Source organism: Drosophila willistoni, assembly GCF_018902025.1.
Source record: "Drosophila willistoni isolate 14030-0811.24 chromosome XL unlocalized genomic scaffold, UCI_dwil_1.1 Seg142, whole genome shotgun sequence".
Classification (NCBI taxonomy): Eukaryota; Metazoa; Arthropoda; class Insecta; order Diptera; family Drosophilidae; genus Drosophila; species Drosophila willistoni.
In genome coordinates, this window is record NW_025814053.1 from 4,161,021 (window position 1) to 4,187,937 (window position 26,917).

General features: G+C 36.0%; 3 protein-coding genes across 7 annotated transcripts; 2 read left to right on the plus strand and 1 right to left on the minus strand.

The window, feature by feature from the left end:
* Positions 1-160: 160 nt before the first annotated feature.
* On the plus strand, positions 161-18,891 carry LOC6652879 (b(0,+)-type amino acid transporter 1). 5 transcript variants are annotated; one of them, XM_002075476.4, is made up of 9 exons: positions 162-565; positions 13,998-14,172; positions 14,284-14,330; positions 15,016-15,117; positions 17,101-17,343; positions 17,408-17,906; positions 17,986-18,082; positions 18,306-18,624; positions 18,694-18,891. In XM_002075476.4, exons 1-9 carry the CDS (start codon positions 514-516, stop codon positions 18,762-18,764), a joined length of 1,605 nt encoding a protein of 534 aa, XP_002075512.1. In that variant the 5' UTR covers positions 162-513; the 3' UTR covers positions 18,765-18,891. The 5 variants fall into 5 exon arrangements, with proteins under 5 accessions (XP_023037086.1, XP_002075512.1, XP_015031958.1 ...); XM_015176472.3 differs by lacking the exon at positions 162-565 and adding an exon at positions 13,251-13,846; XM_023181318.2 differs by lacking the exon at positions 18,694-18,891 and having other exon boundaries at positions 161-565; positions 18,368-18,529.
* A 2,633-nt stretch (positions 18,892-21,524) lies between these two features.
* LOC6652880 (nucleoside diphosphate kinase 6) lies at positions 21,525-22,607 on the minus strand. Its single transcript, XM_002075477.3, has 2 exons — positions 22,299-22,607; positions 21,525-22,235 (listed from the first exon to the last, which is right to left on the minus strand). The coding sequence occupies exons 1-2, from the start codon at positions 22,496-22,498 to the stop codon at positions 21,977-21,979; spliced, it is 459 nt and encodes a 152-aa protein (XP_002075513.1). The 5' UTR covers positions 22,499-22,607; the 3' UTR covers positions 21,525-21,976.
* A 460-nt stretch (positions 22,608-23,067) lies between these two features.
* LOC6652881 (protein MMS22-like) lies at positions 23,068-26,655 on the plus strand. Its single transcript, XM_023181337.2, has 3 exons — positions 23,068-23,486; positions 23,554-24,191; positions 24,249-26,655. The coding sequence occupies exons 1-3, from the start codon at positions 23,140-23,142 to the stop codon at positions 26,633-26,635; spliced, it is 3,372 nt and encodes a 1,123-aa protein (XP_023037105.1). The 5' UTR covers positions 23,068-23,139; the 3' UTR covers positions 26,636-26,655.
* The last annotated feature ends 262 nt before the right edge of the window (positions 26,656-26,917 follow it).

Below are 26,917 nucleotides of genomic sequence, written 5' to 3' on the forward strand. Positions count from 1 at the left end.
TGTACGACAAGTGCATTCTTCGTCACGTTTTTGTTGTTTTTCTTTGCCGATCAAGCTAAATAATTAGTGCATATAGATACACACACACATACATACATACATATATTTCTATATGTAAAGAGACGACATATATCTACATATATATCGAATATTTGTGACGCACCAAAAATAAAGCTTTCTAACTCGAAAGGTTCCGCCTACACAAGCTCTCGCTGGACCCTCTCAATTACAGTTACGCTCTCTCGCACACACGGTCTCGCTCTCTTTCGTACTCTCTCTCCCTCTCTCGCGTGTGTGGCTGCAAAAAGGGCAGAAAGCTCAAGGAGTCAATTCGACGACTGCAAAAAAAAAAAACAACCGGCAACGCTTAACTAAATTTCGATTCGGATACCGAAAACATTTCCGAATAGTCGTCAACCTTATAAATACTGAGAGCTAGACGCGGCCGCTTTCATTCTCTTGCAGTGGTTAAAGTGACATGATAGTGACGACATTGGTGCACTGTAGCAAGTCATGTATCAGCATGTCCAACCAAACGACACAAATCACAATATTCATGCCAATGGTGAGTGTGCAAGTGTGTGTGTGTGTGTGTGTGTGTGCGTGTGGTGTATATATATGTGAGTGAGATCACGTAGGACGTAAGCGCGGTCCAGCCTCCAAAAATCCATTATTTCATCTATATCCCTAATTCAATTATCTTAAATTAGCAATGATTATTTGCTTCTCGATATCTGCGATTTTTACTGTGATTTTTTAGTGATTGGTGCTAAGTGCCCCAGTCAGCATGTGATGATGTTGTTTGCCTCGGCAAGCCTTTTGATGGGCTTCTTTAAACAAAAGTCGGTTTTCTTTTCTTTCTTTTTTTTTTTTTGATAATTTTTTTTTTTTTGTTCAGCGACGCATGCGTTTGGATTAAAAATAACGGTTAACTATGGACATTACGAAAAAAATGAGTGTGTGTTTGTGTGCGTGTGTTTGTGTGCGTGTGTGTGTGTGTGTGTCGGTGTCGGTGTGTGCTGCAACAAAACAGCTGTTCCGCGTCCTAGCCAAGTTCATTGAAGTTGCAGCCGGCATTGCCGCATGCAACAAACCAACAATAATAAACAGCTGTGCATCTATATATATATATATATACATACTTATATGTATATTTCTTTCACTCTCTTTACCACTCTTATTAAAGAGTGCACGTGGTAGAATACATTGGGCAGAGGCTATCTTTTTATCTATCTGCTTACGGTACATACATATACACATACATATACAATCTACATATATGTACATATATTCTATATATGTTTCTTTTGTCAATTAGTGAAAGTGCCATGTGAATACCAGCACATGTATTTAATCTAATAGATAACCTATTAAACATAACGGTAAACATTGCTTCAATACAATCAGAAATGCCCTAAAAATTTATACAAAATTGTAGCATACTTTTTGGATCTTGAATTTGTCGAACCTGTACTTGATCAAAGGTTTAACCTTTGCGGATCAGATCAACAGATTGGCTTCGCCGGAGAGTAAATTCATTCTGTTAAACGACTTTCTATATTTTTTTTATGTGAGAAACAATTTCAAGGTTCAAACTCAAATGGTGAACCCTACGTGCTTAAACTTTTTTTATGTTTTTTCTAGCATGGTCAAATTTGCAATGATTCATTTGACTAAATTGTTAACCTTATATATGTACATATGTATGTAAGAGACCTTCTAATCGGCTATACATAAAGTAAATTACCGATTATTGTCTGTTATTGTCCATTCACTTTCGTTTGTGGTTGTTTTTTTTATGGTTTTGGGTTTTGGTTATTTTCCTCTTACCAACGGAATGTTTGTTACGCAATCGTTATCAACTTTAGTTCTAGTTATTATTATTAAAGCCTAACTAACTGTACCAACATTCGCATAAAAGTTTTCTATGATTCGAGAATAAACATTGTCTATTTTTAGGCGTTGCCATTGGCCAGCCAGCCAGCCAAGCTTATCCGGCTTTTATGGATGGTTGGGCGGTTGGGGTCGGTTAGTGGGAGAACGGAAATTATTTAGTTGCGTTGCAGCCGGAAGCAACAATAAGACAATGCCAAATGTTGCAGCCAAGCCAAGCGAGAGTCAAGGACAAAGTCAAGGCAACCGATTGTATAAAACAGCAGTTGGGGCAGCATATCAGTGAGAAGAAAAGAGATAGACATACTGAGCAAAAGAGAGAGAACGACACAAAGTAAAGGGGGATGGCGGCAGAAACAGGATAAGGCACTTGACATAATTTGTGCTTGCCTCACAATTTGTGACGCATTTGCTAACAATCAAAGAAACACACACACACACACACACACACACACACACACACACACACACACACACACAGAGGCATAAAGAACAAAGGAATCTTTATAAAGTCCAAATTTAATTCCATTCAGTTTAGCCACACTTTGTTGAATTTTAATCTAATATTAATGATGATTTCAGTACAAGTTTATTTTGCTTGTCTAAAATTTCATTCATCAATCAAAATAATAATAACAAAAATAGTGCCGATGATCTCAGCAGTTCATTAAAATCTCTCACTGCCCTTTTGTGTAATGTTTGTTTTAATTCAAAGCCCCGCACATCCCTCACTTCCCTCGCAAAATTTCGCCGCGTAATTATCAATTTCGCAAGTTTTAATTGCATTTTATCCAATGTCTATGGCTTTGCCATTCATTGACTAGCTAAAAGATACATACATATACATCTATATATTCTTACTTGTATAGGACCTTGGGGCGACCCTCATAGCGCTGAAAACTATGCTAAGGATTTTCATATTTGCCCTGCAAAAGTTTTGTCACAATGAATCGGCGCTCAGCAAAATCAGTTGGTAGCCTTCAACTGAAGCCAAGACTTTAGACACCAGAATTGGCCTGGGGGGTTGGGGGGGTTGGGTCCAACGATAACACAGCCTACGAGACCAATAACAACGAAAGCGTTGGCGTTATCAGCAAACCTTAACGAGAGATGTCCTCTTGGCAAGGACAAGCTGCTTGGCGCATGCCTCAAAAAAAAAAAAAAAAAGTAAAGAACTCACACACACTTTTCTCTCTCTAAGCTTTGGAGAGCTAAATTTCTCTGTAGGATGACGGTATATGTAACGTCACCAGCAGCCGGTATTCAACGACACATTGCGTAAGGCTAATAGCAGCAGCAGCAGCGGCAGACAGGGTAGGAACAGCGTGAGGAAGGCCATAAAAACAGGTGGCCAAAGGCATTTACTTATTTCGTTCGTTTGTTTGGTTCCTTTACAAAAGGGGCGTGGCTGGGGATATATAAAGGCCACGTGTGGCCGCTACAACGAATGAAACAGGCAACAGACGTTGCTATAAAATCTTCATACACAATATGTACGTGCCTACATATTGAAGGAAACTCAATTGGATGCCAAGCCACTATACACTGAGTACATATGTATCAATGGCGTACTGTAAATGCTCTTTTTGTTCAATTGAAAGTAGTAGCAAATCAACTAAAGAACATTTATAAGGTTACATTTAGTAAAATACCTGTTTGAGAGTCTGCAATCAAACTTACTAGACATAAAGTTATTGAAGAAGAAAGGAAACTATAAATTTGTAGCTATAAAACATTACAAATCTCATAATGAAACAACTTTTGGTTAGAGTATTCAAGCATACAAGTTAGAAAACGCCTGGAGCAAAGTTAAAAGGAACAAGCAAAAAGGACGAGCCTCTAAATTTCATTTTCCACCCATCTACAGACAGGCAGACAGGTAAGCAACAAAAATAAGAGAGATAACGAAAGGAAGAAGTATAAGAGAGAGAGAGAGAGAGAGAGAGCAAAGTAAAAAGAATCCTTGTCGTCCTTACAAGTAATTGACTATATGACTGTCTGGCTGGCTGAATGTCTGACTCTCAGGCGCCTGGCAGCCTGTGCTAGAACATAAGCCGCCAACGAAAGTAGGTTCAATGCCTCGACAAAAACTCCCCCGTCCGCTCCCTGGCTTTCTCTTTCTCCGTCTCTCTCACTAGCTCTCTCTTTCTCTGTGTTTGTGTTTCTGTGAATCGTTCTCCTTGAGTCTCGTATCGCCTTGCCTCTAAAAATAGATTGGAACTTGAGCCCTGGACCCTAGCCGCATGGCAACAGCCTGAATGAGAAGGCGGAGGAGCAGCCCAGCCAATTTTTGTCGTATTTCATCAGCCGGCATTAAGTTTGCATGAGAAACCAACAAAAACAAAAATGGAACGAACTAAACAATGAAGAAATGAGTAAAAAATATATATGTACATATGTATATAAATAAAAAAAGGAAAAGGGGAAAACTTTTTAAGGTTTTTTTTTACCTTCATTTCGCTGGACATGTGCTGAGACTGCCATCATGCATAAAACATTTATGAGAAAAGGACAAACAAGGATGTGCACCTGTGCGCTCGATTATTATTTTTCAATGATGTGAACTCTTGCATTCGACCGAGAAAAAACTTTTGCCATTGCTTTTGGTTTCAAGTCAACACATTTTTAATTTCACTTTGATGGCATTTTCTATTTTCAATTAGAAAAGAAAATTCAATTTTAAGTCCCTGGACTTGCTAAAAGTTCCCTAAGTTCTCGAGCTTACAAAAATTTATTTCCAGTTTGATTAACAGGGTGATTTAAAGTCGATTTTTTGTTTATTTTCTCAAAAATTTTCCATATATTTTTCTCGCTGGCGGCGGCGGCTGTCGTAAATTGCTTTTGCCCCTACAAACGAAGCAGAATGTGTGAGGGGAGGGGGGATATAACGCTTCTTCTTCTATATGGCAGCAGCATCTTATTTTCTCTCCCTCTCTCTCTCTCTCTTCTTACCCTCCAATAGACTTTTTCTCCATCTATTTTTCTCTCCCTCTCTCTTGCTGGGCAAATGAATTTATCGCTTTGTAATTATTATGGCCGATCATTAGCGTCATTTCGAGACGGCAGAACAGAGTGAAACGGAAAGGGAGAAACTCAGCGTTAAACTAGCACGTCACGAGTCAAATAAAATTCAATTGACTTAAATTGAAATGCCAGCGACAACAGCCGCAACAACCCATAGACCCCAAACCATAACCATAACGAATAGCTCAGCCCCATGAAATATATTGCAAAGATCAGCAAATACGCAACCGATCAACAGATACTAAAAGAAAAATGAACACAGACAGAGGGAGAGAGAGAGAGAAGGGGGGAGAGAGAGAGAGAAATCATCTACTTCCGATTCAATGCAAAATATTTGCTAATTATACGTGAATTTTGCATCAACTTAAAATTAACATAAGCAATTTGAAGAAAAATAAACTTTAACCAGAGTAAAGCAAACAATTTATTATATTTTTTGGATCTTCAAAACTTGAGCAAGTTGAGAAGTTAACCTGAACTTTAACCAGAGGCTATCAATCTTCACTTACCATTTCCAAAAATTACTTTAACTAGGCATCAAATACATATTAAAGGGAGGTTAACATACTATTTCTTAGTTCCTCTTTGGAATTTTAAACTTAATCAACTAGAAGGTCGATAAATTTTAACCAGAGTCTCGTATTTACTTAGCATTTGCAATATTGCTTTATCTAGAAATCAAGTAACCTTAAAACAGAGGTTGGCAAACAAAGTTTGTAGTTCTTAATGATCTTCAAAACTTAAGCAACAAAAAGTTCAAAAAATTTTAACCAGAGGTTTTGCAATCAACTTGTCTTTTCTTATCATTTCCAAACTTGGTACAACCAAAAGTGAAATCAAAGCTTTAACCATAGTTTAACAGACAATGTTCTTAGTTTTTTTTGATTTTTAAAACTTGAATCAATTTGTCTTTTTGTTAATATATTCAAAATGATATTAACTTTGAATCAAATGAACTTTAACGAGAAGTTAGCAAATAGTGATTGGGTGTTACTTTCTTGTATAAACTTAAACCAGAGGTTAATATCTAATTTATTCTCACATTTAAAACTTCCTACACTTGGAGTTACATAAACTTTCACGAGAAGTTAGCAAACAATTTCTTTCTTTTTGCCTTTGATCTCCAAAACTTGACCAACTTGAAGTTCAAGAAGCGAACTTAAGCCAAGTCAACAATCTGTTATTCCTTATTAACAAGTTTAAGTTACAAAAAGTTTAGCTAGGCTTTGGTTCTTGGTCATATACATATTTAAAAGTTTTATTAATTCTTTCACCTTAAATTTATGTATGTACTCTCATTTACTGGCCATATAAACGTTACCTGAATGATAAAATAAATAACTCTAGGTTAAACCAAAATAGTTTAATTTAAGCTTTCATTTAGTTAACTTTAAGTATAGGTGATCGAATGGTTTTTAGATTTGGGCTATTTGCTTAGGAAAATTTGCAACAATTTGTCAGTGATTAAATTAAGTTTAAACTTTTGGTCATTTCATTGCGATTTACTTTCTCTGACGTGTGTGTGTATGTGTATGTGTGTATGTGTTGGTGTGTTTTGTGGTGACAATGTCAAGGTCGTTGGGAACATAAATTAGCAACCCAATGCCACAATTATAATAATAAATAAAATAGGCAAACAAACGGCAGAAAAAATTTTAAAATTAAAACAAAAAACACACTCACAGTGACAAATTGCTGTAAATTATTTCTGCTTGTTTTTTTTTTTATTTTTAACTTTTTTTTATTATTATTTATTTCGTGTTTTTTCACCCCCTCCCCACTCAGCAGCGTTTATTACAAAATGGCGCTGAATGAATAAAAATGAGCGGCAGTTAAACTTGACATTGACTTTGACTTGCATTTCTTCTTTTCCCTTGCCACGCCCACTTAATTGCATTTTTCTCTGTCTATCGGTCTGTCTGTCTGTCTGTCTGTCCCGTCGGTGTATTTGTCTGCGGGGTCTCCACTCAATTGAAATTAAAAAGTGAAGTAAACGACAACAAAACGATACATTTCAATTAAGGAAAACACACTCACAACATTTCGACAGCATCCAATAAAGTGAACACACTGCGGGGGCAGCCGCAAAGAGGGTCGTGACGATGGTGTTGTGTTGGTGGTTCTAGCGCTGGTGGTGCTGGATGTGGTTGTCTGTGGTAGTGTTTGACGCAAATGGGATCAGCCATTTCTATGTTTCATGTGGAGACCGACCTTTATATGTATGTATATACACACATACATACATATATACAATAATAGAAAGAAACGAATGGTCTGACAAATGTTTGCAATTAAATATCGATGCTTGTTGCGTTAAATTGTTTTTTAATTTACTCGTGCTTTGTGTCTCATTTTATTGATAATTACTAAATGATTGCACTTAAATAACTTAAAATTGCTAAAGTTTTCACTAAATTTAAAATATTTATTGGCGCATTGAGAAAGAGTTATGTAAGAGTAGTTTTAGATGCTTACGTAAAAGGTTTAGGCATGACATGGAGTTGCCAGAGTTTTGATTATCCTTCTGTCAGGGTTACCAGACTTGGTTTAAAAGCTTTTAAAAACAATTTGAAGTGTGCAAGGTATTCAACAACGTTTAACTAGATTTTTTGTAAAATCTGGCTAAAGAGTATCCTGCATTACGCATTATAATAAGAGTTTACAGTATTTTTTTGTCAGTGTTACCAGACTTAGTACCAGCTTTTAAACTTTTAAAACAATTTTAAGTCATTGTTTAATCAACAATATTTTTTTTGTAGATTTTTTGTGAAATTTGGCGAGAGAGAAATTCTAATGGATACTCTAAAGAAATTTCTTCACCGCGTAAACAGTTTTTATATACTTTATGCATATTTTTCAAAAATTGACATGTTTTTCTTTGGTCTTCAATTATCGATTAAAGTTTTAAATGACTTTTTTACATTTATTTCTCGTTTAATTAATATAATTAGGAACCTAATCAAAATATTAGAGTTGCTAGACTTTTGTCAATTAAAATTAGTTTTTTTAAGCTCTTGACCATTATAAACAACTACAGAATATACTTAAACTTAATTGACAAGCAAATTATTAAATCGATTCAGAAAACTAAGATCAGCCCTTTGTGCAGGACTTTTTGGCATTTCACTTTTTTTGGTAGACTTTGCCACCTAAAGGCAAGCGGCAGAAAAAGCTTGCAAAACGATTTAGCTAGAACTTTGCAGAAGACGAAAATTGTGACATTTTGTTGAGTGAGCTACCAGACTTGCTAAATTGATTGAAACTGGTTGCCTGCAGTTCTCCACTTATGACCACAGATGAGGCCAATGACACTGAACCAATAAATGGCAGTGGCACATAGTACATATGTACATACATATGTATGTACATATTTATGATGATGGCTTGACAATCTGTCCATCAATACACACAAATCAATTAAGAGTCTTCGTGTTTTGTCCATTTCTCTCTCTCTCTCTCCCTTTCTCTCCCTCTATGTGTATATACATATACAAAAATATCTATGCCGATATATGTGTATATATATAGCCATTCATGTATTTGGCTTTGCGTGTCTTGTCGACACTTGAGCAAACACTTGACGAAAACCCCAGGATATAGACACGCGCGCATATCGTTGGATATTCAAAAGTGTCAAAGGTAAACTATGTCAGTCAGTCATACAGTTAGTCAATCAATCAATCAATAGCTAAATAAACAATCATCTATCAAACATTTAACAAATCAATTGGATAAATATTTTTCAAAAAGAATACCCAATATTGTCTTATTCTCATTTTGATTACAATTTCTATAGACTTCAGTTAGTATTCCATATATAAAGATATACATATACACATGTATATATATATATATTTATATATATTTAAGAGACCAAGACAACATGATTTTAATTTGGATATTTGCCAATTAAAATGCATAAAACAACCAATCCAAACCACATACCATTCCCACCCCCTTGGACCCCTTTTTCTTTATTTTCCTAGTGTACCTGTACCTCAGGGTTATGCTCGACTTTTCCTAATGCCCTGCCTTTTTTTTCCTGTCGCCTCTCGCTTTTGCATATTTGAAATTTCTCGGGCTCGGGGGAGGTGGATGAAAAATAAAACAACGAAGAATGAAGAAAAAAAAACCAGCGCGTGATTATTACTCATTTAACGGCGCTAGCGCCGCTGCTAACGTCAAAAGCGTCGGCGATTTCTTTGCGTCACTTGCAGAGGCGTCTTCAATGGGTGGGTGTGTGGGTGTAGGGGGGGTTTGCGCTTAGGAATAAAGATGTGCCGAAGGGGGGGCGATTAAAATAAACGCATGTTGACAGCATTACTTTTGGCCAGTCAAAAAAACAAACGAAAACCTCACCAGATACCAGATACGTACGTCCATCCAAAAACCTCAAACCTGCCCCCTTTTTGTTTGCCGTTCACCTAGAAAGAAAACAAAAAAAAAATATTCACTGCTGTCCGTCCGTTGTGTCCGTTGCGGTGTCCAGTAACAAGCTTTATATTTATTTACTTTTATTCTATTTTTCTTCCATTTTTTTTTTTTTTTTGCGCTGGTCGGTTTTTTGGCTCTCACTTATCTGTCTATCTATCTAAATATGTACCTATATATAGTAGATATTTTGTTTTGCACTTGTCGTGTGTTAATTTGTCTAAATAATTAACCGATCAGGCGTTCGACCTGTGTACCCGCCAACACCTTCACCTTCGTCTCGCCTCCTTCTCCGCTGCCTCTGCGTAACCATCCCGTGTAGCTGCAGCCGATCTGTTAACTGCTTTTGTCTATTTGCTGGGCCAATTTGTCTACGTGCACCTACGGGCGTGCCCATGTACTCTGTGTGGCTCTGGCATGAGTGTTGATGTTGGTGTTGGGGCCAAAACTAATTGCCCCGGTATTAAAATTTTGTGGCACATTATATTGCAAATGGGTCTATTGGGCACGACAAAGCAAAGAATCCAAATCATATCTAATAAAACACTTGCCAAAATAAACGATATGCGAAAGTTTTATGGCATCAGATAGCCGATATTTATATGCCCTATGTCAAAAATTGACATTTTCTATAAATTTAGTGAGCGATAGAATCCATGTGATCTGTCAATGAGACATAAGCTATATATCTTACAGGATATCATCTGGCCCTGATAAGTTTCAAGATTTAAAAGGTAAATAGAAAGGAGTACGGCTTGTATATAATACGCTCTTGCTTCAGACCTTTGAACATTAGTTCAACCGGCTATCAATTGTTAAAAAAGCCTTGCTATCAAAATTATTAATCGACTGTTCAATCAACTGTTCATTTATCTGACAAGTAACTATTCAATCAACTGTTCAATAAACTATTCAATCTACTTTTCAATTAATTGTTCACAAATCTATTCGATCCACTGTTTAAACAACTATCAAGTCTACTGTTGATTCAACTATTAAGTTTACTGTTCAATAAACTATTCAATCAGCTTTTTAATCAACGGTTCAATCAACTGTTCAAAAAACCATTCCATCTACTGTTTAATCAACTATTAAGTTTAACCAACTGTTCAATGAAGTTTGCAATCAACTGTTCAATAAACTTTTCAATCTACTGTTCAACAAACTATTCAATCTACTATTCAATCAATTCAATTCAATTGTTCAAAAAAATATTCGATCTACTGTACAATCAACTATTCAATCAATAACAGTTTAATCGACCAAATACATATTCTATTCAATATACAGTTGAACCAACTATTCAACTGTTCAATTTAATTATTCAATTTATAGTGCAACCAATTATTCAATCAACTATTAAATCTACTGTTCAACCAATCTATAGTTCAGTCAGCTATTTTATTCGTGACACTACAAATTTTCTGAAGTAAATCGAGCTCCGCACAGACTACAAAAAGGACTATGAATTCAATATACCACAAAAAAATAAAAGATCATAAACTTTGACAATTTGAGTTCTCTCGAAAAATTTCTAGCTTACACAAAAATGGATATACCCTTTTATACCATAAGTGCAGGAATATAAAGTTGAATTATCTATAGACACTTCGTCAGTTCATCAATAGATCAATATTTATCGTTCGTATTTACGTTAAACGTTCAAATAAATATTCAATTAAAAAACATAAACGGATCTTATCTAAAAGAACTAGTGTGATCTTCTTGAGAATGCCATTGAAAACTAAAAACCGTTCGGCAAGACCGATTTTATCTATGGCATAAGTTATCTGATATATATGTACAATTTGAGTTAATACAGTGTGAAGTGACGATGAAAAAAGGCCGTGTGCAAAATTATTATTTCATTGCTAACGACAAGTCTTTTACATAGTGCAGTCATAGTCGGTTATAGCCAACATTATTATGAGTGTATACCCCAAAGTGAATTGCAAAGGATGTGACCAATTTTTGGGATAAATGTTTAGATTTGACAACAGCAGAACGATTGGGAGGCGGCAGCTGTCAGATTGAATATGCTGCATCTTGGTTATGGTATTCAAGCATGTAAACATTCAACCAAATTGGTGCAAATGAATGCATTCACTTGATATGACTAAAATATAGTCAATTTCTCCCGTCAATGTGTCTACCATGAAGCGATTACTTAACGCATTTCCATTTCAATTCGCCCACTCATCTGAAATGGGCGAAACCCCTACTTATAAAAAGCAAAAAAAAAAATGACTAATTATATATTGAATGAATACACTCGATTGCTCCAATGAAAGACCCAATGACCAATGTATATTGGCCTGTATAGGCACATAAATAAAACACCATTCATACATACATACATACATATATAATTAACCCATTTTCAAATTCTATTTACTGCATAATTCGTATTCCACCCATTCATCTACGGAGAGAATACTAGAGATATTGCCCAATCTATTAAGATCGAAAATAGTAACGAATTCACCTCCTTGCCCTTACCCAACAAACCCGAACGCCCCCAATCCATGCCCAAAAGCACATCGCAACATGTTCGTTCATGAACCGCGTGACTTTTATGACAGAAAACAAGACGAAGAAGCAAAAAAAAAAAGGAGAAAAAAAAATAAAAATAAGACGAATAATAACAATAAAGAAAACGAACGGCTTTTACGCTTCTTCGGTTTATTTATGTTTATATGCAGATATGTGGCTATATGTATGCAAAGAGTCTTAGAATATTTGTATGTAGGAGGTGGCCATACATACATACCTATACATACGTACATATACATACATATATGTATATCTAGTATTTATTTATATACATATGCCCCCGACGTGTTTTACGGAACGTACCCGTCGTATAGCCGTCTAAACATACATATGTATTATCGTACCTCATTTTCTCATCTTGAAGATAAAACGAAAGAAGATTTTTAATTTTCATTTTCTATTTGGCTTTTTGGGGGCACATCCAGTCGGAACGATATATACATATATACAAAGTATGAATGAAGACAGATACATACATATGTACATACATAGATTACAACAATAACAACACCAAAAAAAAGTGTGCGGGGAATTGAGAATCTAGAACTTTGAACTGATGAAATTTTGTTTTATATTTTGTTGTTGTCGGCAAGGAGCTCCATTGTCAGCGCGTGGTATGTGACGTAGTTTGTCCCCCCAGTTTGTCAATTCAATTTCGAAGCTTGGCAACATTTTTTGGAGTGCGTGCGGCTGCGGCTGCTGCTGCTGCAAAAAGTTCTTTCACAAATTGAGACAAATGAAACAATTTTTATTGACTAAAATCTAGAGAATCCAAAGAGCGAATGTGAGTAAGAGAGAACAACGGACAGAGAAAGAGAAATAAGGCCAACCAGCGAGAGAGAGAAAGACTGTAAGAGAATTCGTAAATACTCGTAGCCCTTGCAGCATCCCAGCAAATGAAAAAGAAAGAAAAAAAAAAAAGACAAAAACCTCATTACAGTTTCGATTGAGCAACCAACAAACCAACAACTGAGCGACAAAAAATCAAAAAGAAAATTTAAAAAAATAAAAAAAAATATACCACACACACTCGACTAACTCAATTTGAAATTATACGTTAAAAATAGAAGCGACGGCGCCAAAAAGACCAAAAGGAAAAAAACAAGCAAATTTTCTTTAGAAGAGTATAGAATTGCCTTCACCTTGGCAATTTGAAGCAGAAAATATTTCAATTCAAATTAAAAACCAAAAACAAAAACGAAGAAAACGAAAAGAAAATTTTCGTTGTTTTTCTATTTGATTCAGTTGTTGCTACTATATAAAAACAATAAAAAGTTTTAACAAATTGCATAAATCACAAGGAGGGGAGGACAAAACTCGCATTCGTGTATTATACATTTTACGATATACATATACGATATATGTGTGTGTATGTATGTATGAAGAAAAAGTACGACAAGTATACGCCACATTGTTGTATGTCACGTAGACAGGCCCCGTAAAAGCGCTATATAGCGAGTGAAAGCAGCAGCAGCAGCACAGAGAGCAAGAGAGCCAAAGCTAGGGAGAGAGAGAGAGTGTGGAGCACGCGCAAAAGAGATAACAGCATCCTACATTACGTTTTCTTGTCTTCGTTGTACATTCGGTTTACGGCTTTTGCCTTCGTTTCGTGTTCGTTGGCATTCGGGTTGCCTTCGGCTTGCCGCATTTTTCGACTACAACTATATTGGCCTGGCCAAGCGGCACAAAACGGTAGTTGCCTGCGATAAGTCGCCCACATCGTTCACTTTCGTGATTCTTTACCCGGAATTTTTTTTAATAAACGCGCGCGCGTTTTTTTCCCTTCCGTTAGTTGAATTGAATTTCGTATTCTTCGCTGAGAGCTGAAATTCACGGCGAAATAATTTTAGCTACTTGTTATCCGTCCATGCCATGCGCGATAAAATATCACAACTATTTTGCTTGCAAAAGAACGCATGCAAAACTAATTCAACAGATAATCGAGGTACCACCAAATCGGATCCTAACAAAAGAAAGAAATTGTCGTGATCTATATATCTCATACTTTTTTTTTGTTTTTGACGGTTTTTATACAATATTATCCATGTAACTAATTCATAATTGTGTTTGTGTATGTGTGTGTATGTTTCCTGTAGGACATAATGTGCCAACAAAAGCAACGTGCAACAATGGGACAATGTGTGCCAATGGGTCTGTTGGAACAGAAGGGCCCGAAGCGACAGAGACCGACACATCAGGGACCGGGCGGTTGCGGAAGCCGCTGGAGAGGAATGGCTCAACGCCGAACGACACTGTTCACCTCGAGAGAAGGTAAGATCAATGTCTAAACCATAGGAAAGTTTTTTTTTTTACATTTCACACTTTGATGCTAACTTTTCATTATTTCTTGATCTAATATTGTTTTCTTCGTTTTGTTAATAGGCTGGGCCTCTTCAGTGGGGTGGCTTTAATTGTCGGAACTATGATAGGTAAGTGGTATTACCTTCTATTTAATGATCTGTGCACATTCTGTCTGAGTATATGTACATACATAAGACAACAGAACACGCCATTTTCTTACTAGTGGCACATTTTTTCGTTTTTCGTTTTAATACTTTTTCTTAAATGTGCCGCATGGCCAAAAATACGTATACGCATAAATTTAGATTCATATGTATGTATATACATATATAACGTATACGTAAATTGAAATGAACAGGCAACAGGCAATTCTTCGCGTGTATAGGATTATATGGAAATTTGTAACGTTTCGTTTCGTTTCGTTTTTCTTTTGACAACAATTTTTGTTACTGCACTTCTGACCTTAAACGGACGGACACGCAATGAAGTCAACTTCGTCAATATTGTTGCATGGCAAACTTTATTAATGTTGCGAAAGCTTTCTCTTCGCTTCGCCTCGAAAAAAAAAAACAAAATGATGACGTCGCAAACGCCCACACGTTTATCTAGCATTTCGAAATCGATAAGAATACGTATATAGACAGATACATACCCCATATAGTATATGTATATGTATACGTACATATATCTATATCTAGACAGCTGTTTAGACAGTCTGCTTGCCATTACGCTTCTAAGTATGCAATAGTTTATATACTTATTAAATTTCTCTTCTTGTTGCACTTTCTTTTTGTCATTTTTTTTTTTTAACAGGGTCTGGAATATTTGTGTCACCCTCCGGTTTACTGGTTCGCACTGGTTCCGTTGGAGTTAGCTTTATAATCTGGCTTGCCTGTGGTCTGCTCTCGCTCTTGGGTAAGTAAATATGAAGAAAATGTGTGTAAACACCACGCGTCACATGCATATGGACGACCTATTTGGCAAAATCACCGCATCATCATCATTATCATCATCATCATCATCATCATCAGGCGGAGCCATCATTAATCACATGTGTATACAACTTGTTGCTTAGTCTGGCAAATGGCCAAACTAAAGAGAATATTAGTGAATGGCATAGTTGGCTCTCCCTCTCTTTCTCTCTATCGCTCTTTCATTCACTCTTTTTTCGTCAATTCTCAACTCAGAACAATTCCAATTTCCCTAACAATTAAAAGGTCAATGCTTTTTTCGAGAATTTAACTAGTTTCGACATGATTAATACCCTTTACTAGCAATTTCAAACAGTCCATAAAACCGATTCCAATAATATTTTGTATATTTGTTTGCGTCATTTAAAATTAATACACAAGACACTAGAAGTTCATCAAAACGAGAGATAGAAAAACAGAGAGACCTTTAGATTAAAAAATTTTCCTTAATTAAAATTAATGAACCAACAAATTATTCAGAAAATTTCAAAACCAAAGTTTCCGTCATATAAACTTTTTAAATTATTTAGAACATAAAGCACACATCAAAATTCTGTTAGTGTTTTATTCAGTCAATCCATGGCTCAAACAAATTGAAATTGGCACCGTTTTAAAATGGGAACCTTTCATTATAGCAAGGGTACACATATATACATGCAACTAAGTGCAAAAGGAGTTCCAAAATGTCCTTTGACGCAGTCAAGTAGTCGATAAGGCAAAACTTTAAAAAACGTTTCTTTAAATAATCATTGTTAGGAATTAAAAAAAAAAACTTTGATACAAAATGGTTGTGAAATTACCAACTACAAGCCAGTTATCCATAAAAAATACCGAAATATAAATGTTCGACTAATAACCGAAACGAAATAAGTTTAGTTAGCACAATGCTAACTAACTAACTTAAACTTAAAATAAGAAGTAGTAAAATATTTATAAAAGTTAGGTATTTCTAGTTTTCTTCTGGGCCCTCCAGAAATATCGAAAAAGTTTCGAATAATTTTTGCTTTTTTTTCGGACGTTTTCATGCCCAACAAGTGAATCTTTGAAGTGACCGCCCAATTGATAAACTATCAAAAACATATCTCAATAGGTAATTTTAAAATTTTTGTTGCGACAGATTAAGGTTTTTGGTAAACTAGAACGTTTAAAGAATTAATTTTTAGAAAGCTGAAAAAATATATTATTTTGCTTACTTTTTCAGAATGTATGAAATATATTCTCAAACTTGTAAAACAGATCTGTTATATATTTAGAATATTTGGTTAAAGTGTGTGAAAACGACTTTTAAAACATTCAAAACGTTTTTCTATCGTATTCGTATTCTTCAAAAATTTCTCGAAAACTAAAGATGGCGTTTTTTTTTTTGTTGTTTTATATTATTTAGAAGATGTTATAGGATTTTGTTGATTTTACACTATGAGCAAAGTACCAACTAACTTTTATCCTAATGTTCAATCATTTGAAATAACAAAGACTAGAGTTTAGTATCTAGTTTGATAATCTGGTTGTTTTTTTCTTTAATTTTGGATTATTTTTTGAAGAAATTTCCGAGTGTCGGGGCTCTAGAATTAAATAACCTTTAATGAAGGGATTTCAAAAGTTTCAGTTAACTGTTATTACGTCTTTAGTTCGAAATTTCGAAATTGAATGGGTATTTAGTAAGCGTAATGTAGACTTTATTTCATAACTTTTTACGAGAATATCGTTTCTAGTAATCTAGGGAATGTTTCGAATCTATTTCGTTTCGGATATTTGAGCCTTAAATGGTTCTCAAAGAACTACAAATTTTTCGACGAATCATTGAAAAACACGTTATGGACATAATTAAAGTATATAATTGCATGTTTAGCTTTATGTGAATTATTTAAAAGATTTAAGATCGTTGACTATAACTTTGGATTTTTTTTTATACATTTTTGACTTATAGGCGCTCTGGCATATGCTGAACTTGGCACGATGAACACATCATCTGGTGCAGAATGGGCCTATTTTATGGATGCCTATGGACCGGCGCCGGCATTTCTATTCTCATGGGTATCGACATTGGTATTGAAGCCATCACAAATGGCCATAATATGTTTATCATTTGCCCAATATGCAGTGGAAGCCTTTATGACGGAATGTGATCCACCCCGTGGCGTTGTCAAAATGGTGGCTCTGGTGGCAATCGGTAAGTGGAGACACACTGAGACACACAATATCCTTATTAATCTGTTTGTTTTTTTTTTTTTTAGTGATGATCCTTTTCGTCAATTGCTATAGCGTCAATGCGGGCATGGCCGTTCAAAATGTATTCACTGCAGCCAAATTGGTTGCTGTGCTCATTGTGATTTGTGGCGGTGCCTGGAAACTCTTACAGGGCAATACGGATCATCTATCGAATGCATTTAGTGGGCCATTACCAAATGTTGGCTCAATTGCTACAGCATTTTATACAGGATTATGGGCCTACGATGGCTGGAATAATCTCAACTATGTAACCGAAGAGATCAAGAATCCAAGCAAGAATTTGCCACGTTCAATTATAATTGGCATACCGTTGGTAACCCTATGCTATGCCCTTATAAATATCTCCTATTTGGCAGCCATGTCACCGCAAGAGATGATTGAATCGGATGCGGTGGCGGTAACCTTTGGCAATCGGATATTGGGCGCCTTGGCCTGGCTAATGCCATTGAGTGTTACCATTAGTACATTTGGTAGTGCAAATGGTACACTCTTTGCTGCCGGACGGTACAGTAGAACCCTCAAGTGGAAACATTTGGCAATTTTCATTTAAAATCTTCTTTTCTCTTTTCATTCCACTTTGCAGTCTTTGCTTTGCGGCCAGCCGTGAAGGACATTTACTGGATATTCTATCTTATGTACATGTGCGACGTCTAACACCAGCTCCAGGCCTGATATTCCATGTAAGTATATATACATATAAAACAAACAAAAAAAAAACCCAAAAAAAGAAAGAAAAAAGAAACGGAATTCGATTTTTTCTTTCTTTTTCTTCTGAATGAAATTCATAAGAAAAAAAAAACAACAACAAACAAACCTCCCCCCCCCAAAAAAAAAAAAAAAAAGAAAAAACAAGAAAATGAAAAATCAAAAAAAAAACTCTTCTCGATTGTTAAATTTCTGCAGTCGCTGATTGCCTCGGCTATGGTGCTGCATGGCACAATTGATTCACTGATTGATTTCTTCAGTTTCACCGCTTGGATATTCTATGGCGGAGCCATGTTGGCCCTTATCGTGATGCGTTATACCAAACCCAACTATCCACGGCCATATAAAGTGCCAATTATCATTCCTGTTGTGGTTTTGGTTATATCCATATATCTGGTTGCCGCACCCATATTTGAAACACCACGCATTGAGTATCTATATGCGTTGATCTTCATCTTTGCTGGCCTCATATTCTATGTGCCATTTGTTAAATTGGGAATGACGCCGCGATTTATGAGTAAGTACATTAAATATATATAAGTATATGGAAGATTATATTACAAATTTTACTCTCATTTTCTTTTAGACAAAGTAACGCTATTCTTTCAGCTGCTATTGGAGGTGGTACCCACCTCATCAATGGCCATGTTTGAGTAATAGTCATATAGTCACTACTCTATAAAACAAGAGAGAAAAATAGAATGCTCAATTCGCCTGCAAATTATGTTTACGGGTGATGATGATGATGATAAGGATGATGATGATGATAATGATGATGATGATGATGACGATGATGATGATCGTGGTATGAGAGAGAAAAGAAAAGTTTGTGTATGTTTGTGGATTTGGAGTCATGTGACAAAATGCAAAGCAAAAAAACATTCAGTTACACTTACAAAGCTAATAAGGGACAGCTATTCGAAATAGCTGCTTACATTCAAACATTATTATTATATTATTATATATTACAATGTATATATATTTATATATATACACTAACTAAACTACTATCTATCTATCAAAAAAACAATCAATCTATCTACATGTAGGAGCAAAAGATGTTGCATAGTTGTTGATATACACATACATACATACAAAACGTATGGGCAAAACAAGATGAGATGACGGGGGCTAAGGAGAGGAGGTTCGACAAAAGGTCAAAGTAAAAAACGAAAAAAAAAAGGGAAATATAATCCACCAAATCAAAAATAAAACCAATCCAATCCAAACCACTCCAAAAACCACCGCGGAATGACCACCAATTCTCGCTCATTTTGTTTTGTAACGTTTAGGATCGATTCTTAGTGATCCATTTGAATAGCAATATATACTATTATACATATAAATATATATATATAAATATATAGCTATATATTACATGCATATATTGTAAGAGAGAGGATTTAGATGTAGATCTAGACGTAGGTGTAGACGTAGGCATAGGCGGGGAAGAAGTATTCCTTGTTCCAACTGAACGAATGTTTCTAGAATTTTGATGTGTGTGTGGGTGTGTGTGTGTGTGTGTGTGTGTGTGTGTGTGTGTGTGTGTGTGTGTGTGTGTATGAGACACACAAATATCCTTCTATTCTAAGGTTATGGTGAAGATGAGACAGAAAAGAGAAAGTAAATATAATAAATTTTACAGTTAATTGTTAATATATTGAAGCATAAGTTAGAAAAAGACAAACAACAAGATGAGGTAATGGGTACGAGCACTCAAAACTTGAGAATGAAAGAGAGAATGCGAGAGTGTAAGAGATGGAAAGCAAGACAGAGAGGGAGACGGAAAGAGAGACACTCTTGCTCCTGTTCCTGTTCACCTCGCAGCTTGTCTGAACTGAAGTTACAACTACACACACACACGCACACACACACACACACACACACACACACACACATATGCATATACACACAAATATATATGTATCTGATATATATATGTACATCTAATTTGTTAAGTTTATAAATTTTATAATTTTTATTACAACAAACTATTTACAAAATCAAATCAGAAAGGAAAAACTAAGAAACAGGATACAACCAGAAAAAACACAAAAACCAAAGGGGATAAACAAATAATAAAAAGAGCAAAACTAATGATATATATATGTATATACTTATATCTATATGTACATATGTATATTCATGGTAATTCGATAGAAAATCGAGCAAATTGAAATAACTCGTTTCGAAAATTACAGCTCTCTTTATCTATACACGTACCTAACGCTAAGTAAAAATTGTATTATGTAAACCAGATGAAATTTATGAAATAAAGTTTTTGAAACACAAAATTAAATGCAATTTATACTTACATAAGTCCCGAGAGGGGGGCAGGCCACGGGGAATGAGCAACCTTGGCGGCAATTAAAAGCAACAAACGACAACGACAATATATCACGCCATGGCTATAATCGATGCTTACAAGAATAGAGAAGCGAAAGCGGCGAAGTAACATCCTTTTGGAATCTTAAATGAGTGAAAATCGTCCCCTAAAGTATGCAATGGGCTGTTAAAGATTGGAATTTTTTAAAATTAAAAGAAATTTTACATTATCATGTAGCGATAAACGTGATTAACATCTTTCGATTGCCTATTGCATACTTTACGGAGCAAATTTCGGCATTGACCCACTTTGTTTTCAAAATTTTATGTAATAGCTTCAAAGTAGAAGACCAAGACCAGAAGACCAAGCCCAAGAAATACTTAAATTATGCTGATTGAGTGACGAAAATGTATTGCTCAACTAACAAGGATATACTAATAAGAAATCCCTCGCTGGTTATGTAATGTTCATAACCCATGGACACTTAATTTTAAAAACTATTTGTTAAATTTAAGAAATTTTTGAATAAAAGCAATATGAAAAGTTGGTCCTCAGGTCGATTCATGTTATCGACAATATTTGTAGGATTGAGTTACACTATTATATATTAATATTTTTAATACGTTTAAAAAATATTCAATAATAACGAAAAATGTATGTGGGGGGTGGGGGGATCTAATCTAAAAGTATATCAATTTGTCAAATTTTTTTGTTGCATACATTTAGGAGACTACAATATACATTTTCCTTAAGTAATAATAAACTACGTTATTCAAGATATTTTAGATATCGTTAAGTAGTTCTAGCAATTAATGCTGTAGTTTTGTAGTTTCAAATATCATGAAACAAAGATGCCGAAATGATATTTAAGAGTTGCACGATTTGGTCAAAGTTTATGATCATCTTTCACAGTTATTGCATTATGAATGAAAATTGATTTAACATGAATAATGAAAAAAACCAAACAGAACGTATAAACGGACGAAACATGACATTTTGATTATAGAAATTCGTCTGAACAAGAAAATATATTAACATTATTACAAAACTTTGTATGATTCATGCTTGGAAATCGAATTAAATGTAAATAATTTGTTTCTGACTTTTTATTTCTCTTAAGAGATAAATTAAGAAATATTCAGTGGACAAATCCTTTTGTCCTTAGATCAATAAATATTATGTATATATATGTATAAACTTCTAAAAGAAATGCCATGTTTGGTTTAGGCTCTTACCTTAGCTTCCAACATATAAAAGTTAATATTGTCCAAATTTTTTGGTATTCTTAGCTATAAGTAATCCTAAGATGAATCCATAAATAACTTAGTAACATAAGCTGAAATAGTTCCAGCCCAAGAAGAATCACCGACTAGGATTCCATCTGTACTTCTTAGAGTCTTAAAGCTTTTAGATTTTTTGTTTTAGTGTTTCGAGATCGAGAATTCTTGGAGATTTGTTCTCATAAACTCGTTAAACGAATGAGATTATACGATAAAACCGTTTCATCCGATTAACTTATATGCTTAATGTTTTTGTATTTATTTTAGTTTGTTAAGTTTGCTTTGGGGTGCAACTTTTCCTTCTCCATGTTGTATTCGGGAAAAATGATGGATATCTCACGAAGGGCGGACGCTTTACTATCGGAGCCATGGCAGGCATTGCGGGTGTCGGATAAACCGTACATTCCACGAATACTTTGGGGTTCAGTGTACACAGCCTGAAAGACTTTTGTTGGTCCCATCAATTGGCGCCATTTTTGTATGCCCGCCTCTGCTTGCAGGATCAGGGCATAGCAGGGACCACTGCGAAATTTTTGGAGATAATTGAATCGAAATAATAAGCTATTTATTGCAAGTGAGACTCACCTGTTCATGAAACTGGTTAGGCGATGATAAAAGAATTTTCCTTTATGCTCTGCATAGAAACGTTCGGAAAGTTCTTTCGTAATCTGAACTTCTTTCGCTTCGAGCACTTCGAAATTGTTGCCAATTAGTGTTTTGATTTGATTCAAAGCAAAGGTATTACGCAGGACATGTGGCTTGAGTAGTGCCAATGTTATTTCCATTGTGTTTAATTTGTAATTTATGGCGAATAACAATAAAAATTAAAGAAAAATAAATAAATTGCTAGATTTTTGCCGCCTCAAGTTTGGAACCATTAAGTAAGAACTAGTGTTCATAGTGATGGCACTTGTTAGTGATGCGCTTAAGTGAGTTGTAACTATCACGAGTAATGAGACTCACGAGTCATGAGGTTCACGAGTGCTGCTGCTATAAATAATTTGCATTAACAATAATAAATCCAATGATATGTAAAATAAAATTAAGTGTATAATAATATAATATCTTAATATTTATTTAATGTTTTTTTAATGAAATCACATATAAAAATTAATTAATTATTCATTAATTACATTGTTACTGTTTTTATCATTTTCTGTAATATAGTATACATATAGATAAAAAAAAAGTAAACATTTGCCTGAATTGTATAAATTTATAGTGTGTAAGTTCAAAGTAGCAACAAGTGACTTAATGCATATTTGAAAAAATATTTCCTGCAGTTTGGCAACGCTAAAAATGTGCGCTGCACTCACCAGGAATCTGGGCAAAAAATACTTTCCGCAGTCTGGCAACGCTAAAAAGCCGCGCTCATCAGGAATAAATTGTTTATTATTGTTATTCATAATATACTTTGAATGGGATCATGGATTATGATCTCTTTCAATCAGATGACGATGATGATCTACTCACTGCATTTAATGAGGCCACCCAAAGATGCCACTCCCAGCAGGGACACCAACAGCAATCGGTACTCGAGCACCATGGAGAAGATGATGATGATCGGATGTTTATGGACATTATACCCGAATTCAATTGCAATGGTCGTGATACATTGAAAACAAAACAATTTCCTAACGAGAGTTTCATACGAAATGGCTATGGTCAGCCAAATTTGCCACGACTTAATATTGAGAATCTAAATTTTGATTTCAATTGCAATCAGCTGCAACAAGTGGTCGCTGTAAGAAACTATCTGCAAGGCGAGGCTTGGTAAGAATGGTTTACTTTGTGATGAAATCTATACAAATCATATCAATTATTTGCATTCATTTCATAGTAAAAATATACAAAAACTTTTTGCGGCTGTTAATGGTCAGCAGCAATTACAAGGGGCCACGAGTTCAACACGTTTGTCTCTTGGATCGAGTTGGTTTAAAATACGCCAACAGGTCACACATTTCTATCATCTAATGATCGTACTATATCAGGATACAGATGATAATGATGATGATGATGCAGATGCAGATGATGAGGATACATTGTCCCGGCACTGGCTGGAGGATGTGCGACAATTGCTTAATCAACAATTGGATGCCGAGAAATGGAAAACTTTATATTTTGCTGAAAATAGCAAAGGAAATGAATGTCAGGCTCCAAGCTATCATTTATATCATGGTATTTTGGAATGGAGATTAATGGATATAATACTTTTATCTCAAGGCGATAGAAATCGTGAACAATTTGTGCGTCAAATGGAACGTAATTTGGATGATTTAATATTATGTTCTTGGTATAATTATCGTAACAAGCATCGTCCCGAATTGATACATAGTTCACCATTCATTTGTCGTTGTACCAAAGAATTGTGGCTGCTTATCAAACAACGTTTAATTGTTAAGAACATGGACTTTTGGACACACTTTCATCAGGCCATGCAAAGGCTAAAGATAACACAAAGCCAAGGACATAGTCAGAGTAAGTTTAAGTCAAAGGAAGACCAAATGAAAGTTAATTAAGAATTCTTTTGTTTAGGTGAATCCATTAATCATAATTTAGCCTATCATGAGTTCTATGCCTGGCTGCGTCTTGGTTTGGCCCGTCTGGCCAGCGATCATGATGCTGGCGATGATAATGACGGATCTCTGTCTGGAGACTATCAATGTTCAATGCTTTTACGACAATTTCTGGCCTCTTCTCCGGACGAGCAGCAACGTCGTGTCTATCTATGCCTCTTAGCTCCGCTGCTAGAGCAAGCTAAAGATGCTACTGCCGCATTGCCCGATATTCTGGGTCAACTTTGGGAATGTTTGCATCGCTTGTTAAATTCCAATTTCCATGTCCAGCAATTGGAACAATTGCCCCTCACCCAGGCCAGCGGGTTGGCCTATTTGGAGCGTTATACAAAGCTTCTGAATCAAAGGCAATTGGATGATTTGAATCTCAGTAGTTTTAGCATGTACGTTTGGCTATTGGGTCGAACAATGCGTTCGCATCCGTCGCAAGGACAAAAGCTTTTGGGTCGTATATTTAGTAAATTTAGTGCAGCAAAACTATTGGCCCTCAATGAATCTGGAATCCATCATATAATCGAGCTATTCCTGTGCATATTATTGTCGCATGCATCGTTTGCCGATGTGGCCACGAAACTGAGAGAGATGCTGCTGTGCCTGGTGCTGGAGAAGTTGCCACCAGGACGACGTTTTTTGGCTGCCAAAGGACATATGGCTGTGCTTTTACTACATGCTCGCAAACATCACAATATGGAGGACTATATTGTTAAACTATTAAGTCAATTGAATGCCATTCGAAATGATGTGGAAATTGGCGGAATCTATGCTAATACTTTGGAATCGATATTCGAATTGGCTGATGATTTTAGTCTCGGCGAGCAACTTTTGGTGGGTCCTTGGCTAACCATTTATGCGGAAAAGTGTGGACAAGCTTCGCAGGATCGTATATGGGAGCTGTTGCACATGTTAATTGGACGTCTGAATGATCTTCGAGGTGGAGCTGTGGCCATGAAAGATGCCCTACAGCAACACATTTTACCCCTGCTCAAGATGCAATACGTTAATAATGCTCAAAGTCATAAGCTAACACAATTGCTGGCCGATTTCATTGGCCTGGAAAAGGATCAGGAGCGAGATAATCTAATTGCGGGTCTTTTCCAAGGACCCGAACCGGCCAATATGTCGGCATCGGCACAGCTTTTGCTATATATTCTGCAAGCGGAGGGCAAAAATCCAACAAATTCCATAATGATCCAAGTTTGGGTTAAATCTTTGGTTCTTCTGACGGCCCAACATGAGGTGGTTGTGGCTCTAACCCAACATATTAGCCAACTGGAGGAGTTCCGGCAATTGCAATTGGAGCCAGCATCATTGCAGGCAAGTCGCGAACCCTTGTGTTCGTTTTTTCGAGCCCTGGGCCAACGTGTCCAGCATCAGGAGGAATCGGAAGGACTGCACATGCGGATGCAATATAGTCATAAGCTTCATGCTTATGTCTATCATTTCGAGCAGTGGTTACCTCCGGATCGTTTGCGCAGTGAATTGGGTTCACGTTTCTTTAGCTTCTTGGCCATTGTTATCTACAATTGCCCCACCCTTTCATATGTTCGATCGAAGCCCAGTTGTTTCTTTCACCTGGCAATGGTGAGATTTCTATTGACCACCCAATTGCAGGCTGGAACACCGCCCGAGCCGCGTCTACCACAAATTGTGCATAAAATCTTTCCGGTATTACTGCAAGGCATTGGACGTTTGTCGTATACGTCGGATACATATCTGGGCAAGACTCTGGAGCAGCTTATCCATCATTGGACACCACATTTTAGTTTTACCACCAATGTGAAACTGGTGGCTCGCCCCTATTCCATTCTCCTGCAGGCCGATAACGATGGAGAGTTGGCTCAATATGTTTTGAATCAACTTACTAGCCAATTTCTGGCCGTACAACGTCGCAAGGCGGGTACACATGCTGGTCTTATTATCACATTGCTGCAGCAACTGATGGAAGGACTCAATGTGGAACAGGAGAGGGAGCTTCTCACTCTGTTGAGAGCCATTCATTCGCCCCTGCTGGAGCATATTATGTTTGTGGATGAACTTGAGCATAGTCGGGGCCAGGTTTTGGCCATTTATCGGATACTTGTCTCACTGCCAGTATTCAAATCATCCACAAAAGCCAAAGAGATTTGCTCAAGTGTCGTTTGTTCGTTGGCCAAAAAGCATTTGGCTCATTGTACATATTTCTATTTCCAAATGCTTATCAAACTGGCTGAACAGGCACCAGAATTGGTTAGACCATTGTTGCCGTTCGTAAAGCAAGAAGCAGAAATGGTAGAGCTTAAACGTGGCGCTGGCGAAGATGTGGGCATAAGAAAATGCCTTCAGCGATTGCAGCAGGTTTTCCCTTAGCAATAAATAAACAAAATCAACTCGATTAGTATTTTTTTTTTTTTTTGTATATAGTTTACGTTTAAATATAATAAATTTTTATATTAACATTAAGAATTTCTTTTTAATCAAATGTAGTTATGAAAATTGAAAATGGCGCCATTAGTTGTTTTTGTTCACAGTGTTGCCAGATTTCTGCAGTTTAATTGGCAGCACTGTCCAGGCACATCTCTCAATTGGTTAATTAGCTTCTAACCCAACTATTCAAAAATAAATATGTATGTTTCTTTTTCTCTTTAAAAT

Excerpts from the sequence above, each read along its gene's own strand:
- LOC6652879 (XM_015176472.3), top strand. The coding sequence starts at position 13,774 with ATGCGCGATAAAATATCACAACTATTTTGCTTGCAAAAGAACGCATGC. Across the intron at positions 13,847-13,997 it reads TAATTCAACAGATAATCGAG|GACATAATGTGCCAACAAAA; the intron begins GTACCACCAAAT and ends TGTTTCCTGTAG. Across the intron at positions 14,173-14,283 it reads ACTGTTCACCTCGAGAGAAG|GCTGGGCCTCTTCAGTGGGG; the intron begins GTAAGATCAATG and ends TTTTGTTAATAG.
- LOC6652880 (XM_002075477.3), bottom strand. The coding sequence starts at position 22,498 with ATGGAAATAACATTGGCACTACTCAAGCCACATGTCCTGCGTAATACC. Across the intron at positions 22,236-22,298 it reads CTAACCAGTTTCATGAACAG|TGGTCCCTGCTATGCCCTGA; the intron begins GTGAGTCTCACT and ends AAAATTTCGCAG.
- LOC6652881 (XM_023181337.2), top strand. The coding sequence starts at position 23,140 with ATGGATTATGATCTCTTTCAATCAGATGACGATGATGATCTACTCACT. Across the intron at positions 23,487-23,553 it reads TATCTGCAAGGCGAGGCTTG|TAAAAATATACAAAAACTTT; the intron begins GTAAGAATGGTT and ends TTCATTTCATAG. Across the intron at positions 24,192-24,248 it reads AAGCCAAGGACATAGTCAGA|GTGAATCCATTAATCATAAT; the intron begins GTAAGTTTAAGT and ends TCTTTTGTTTAG.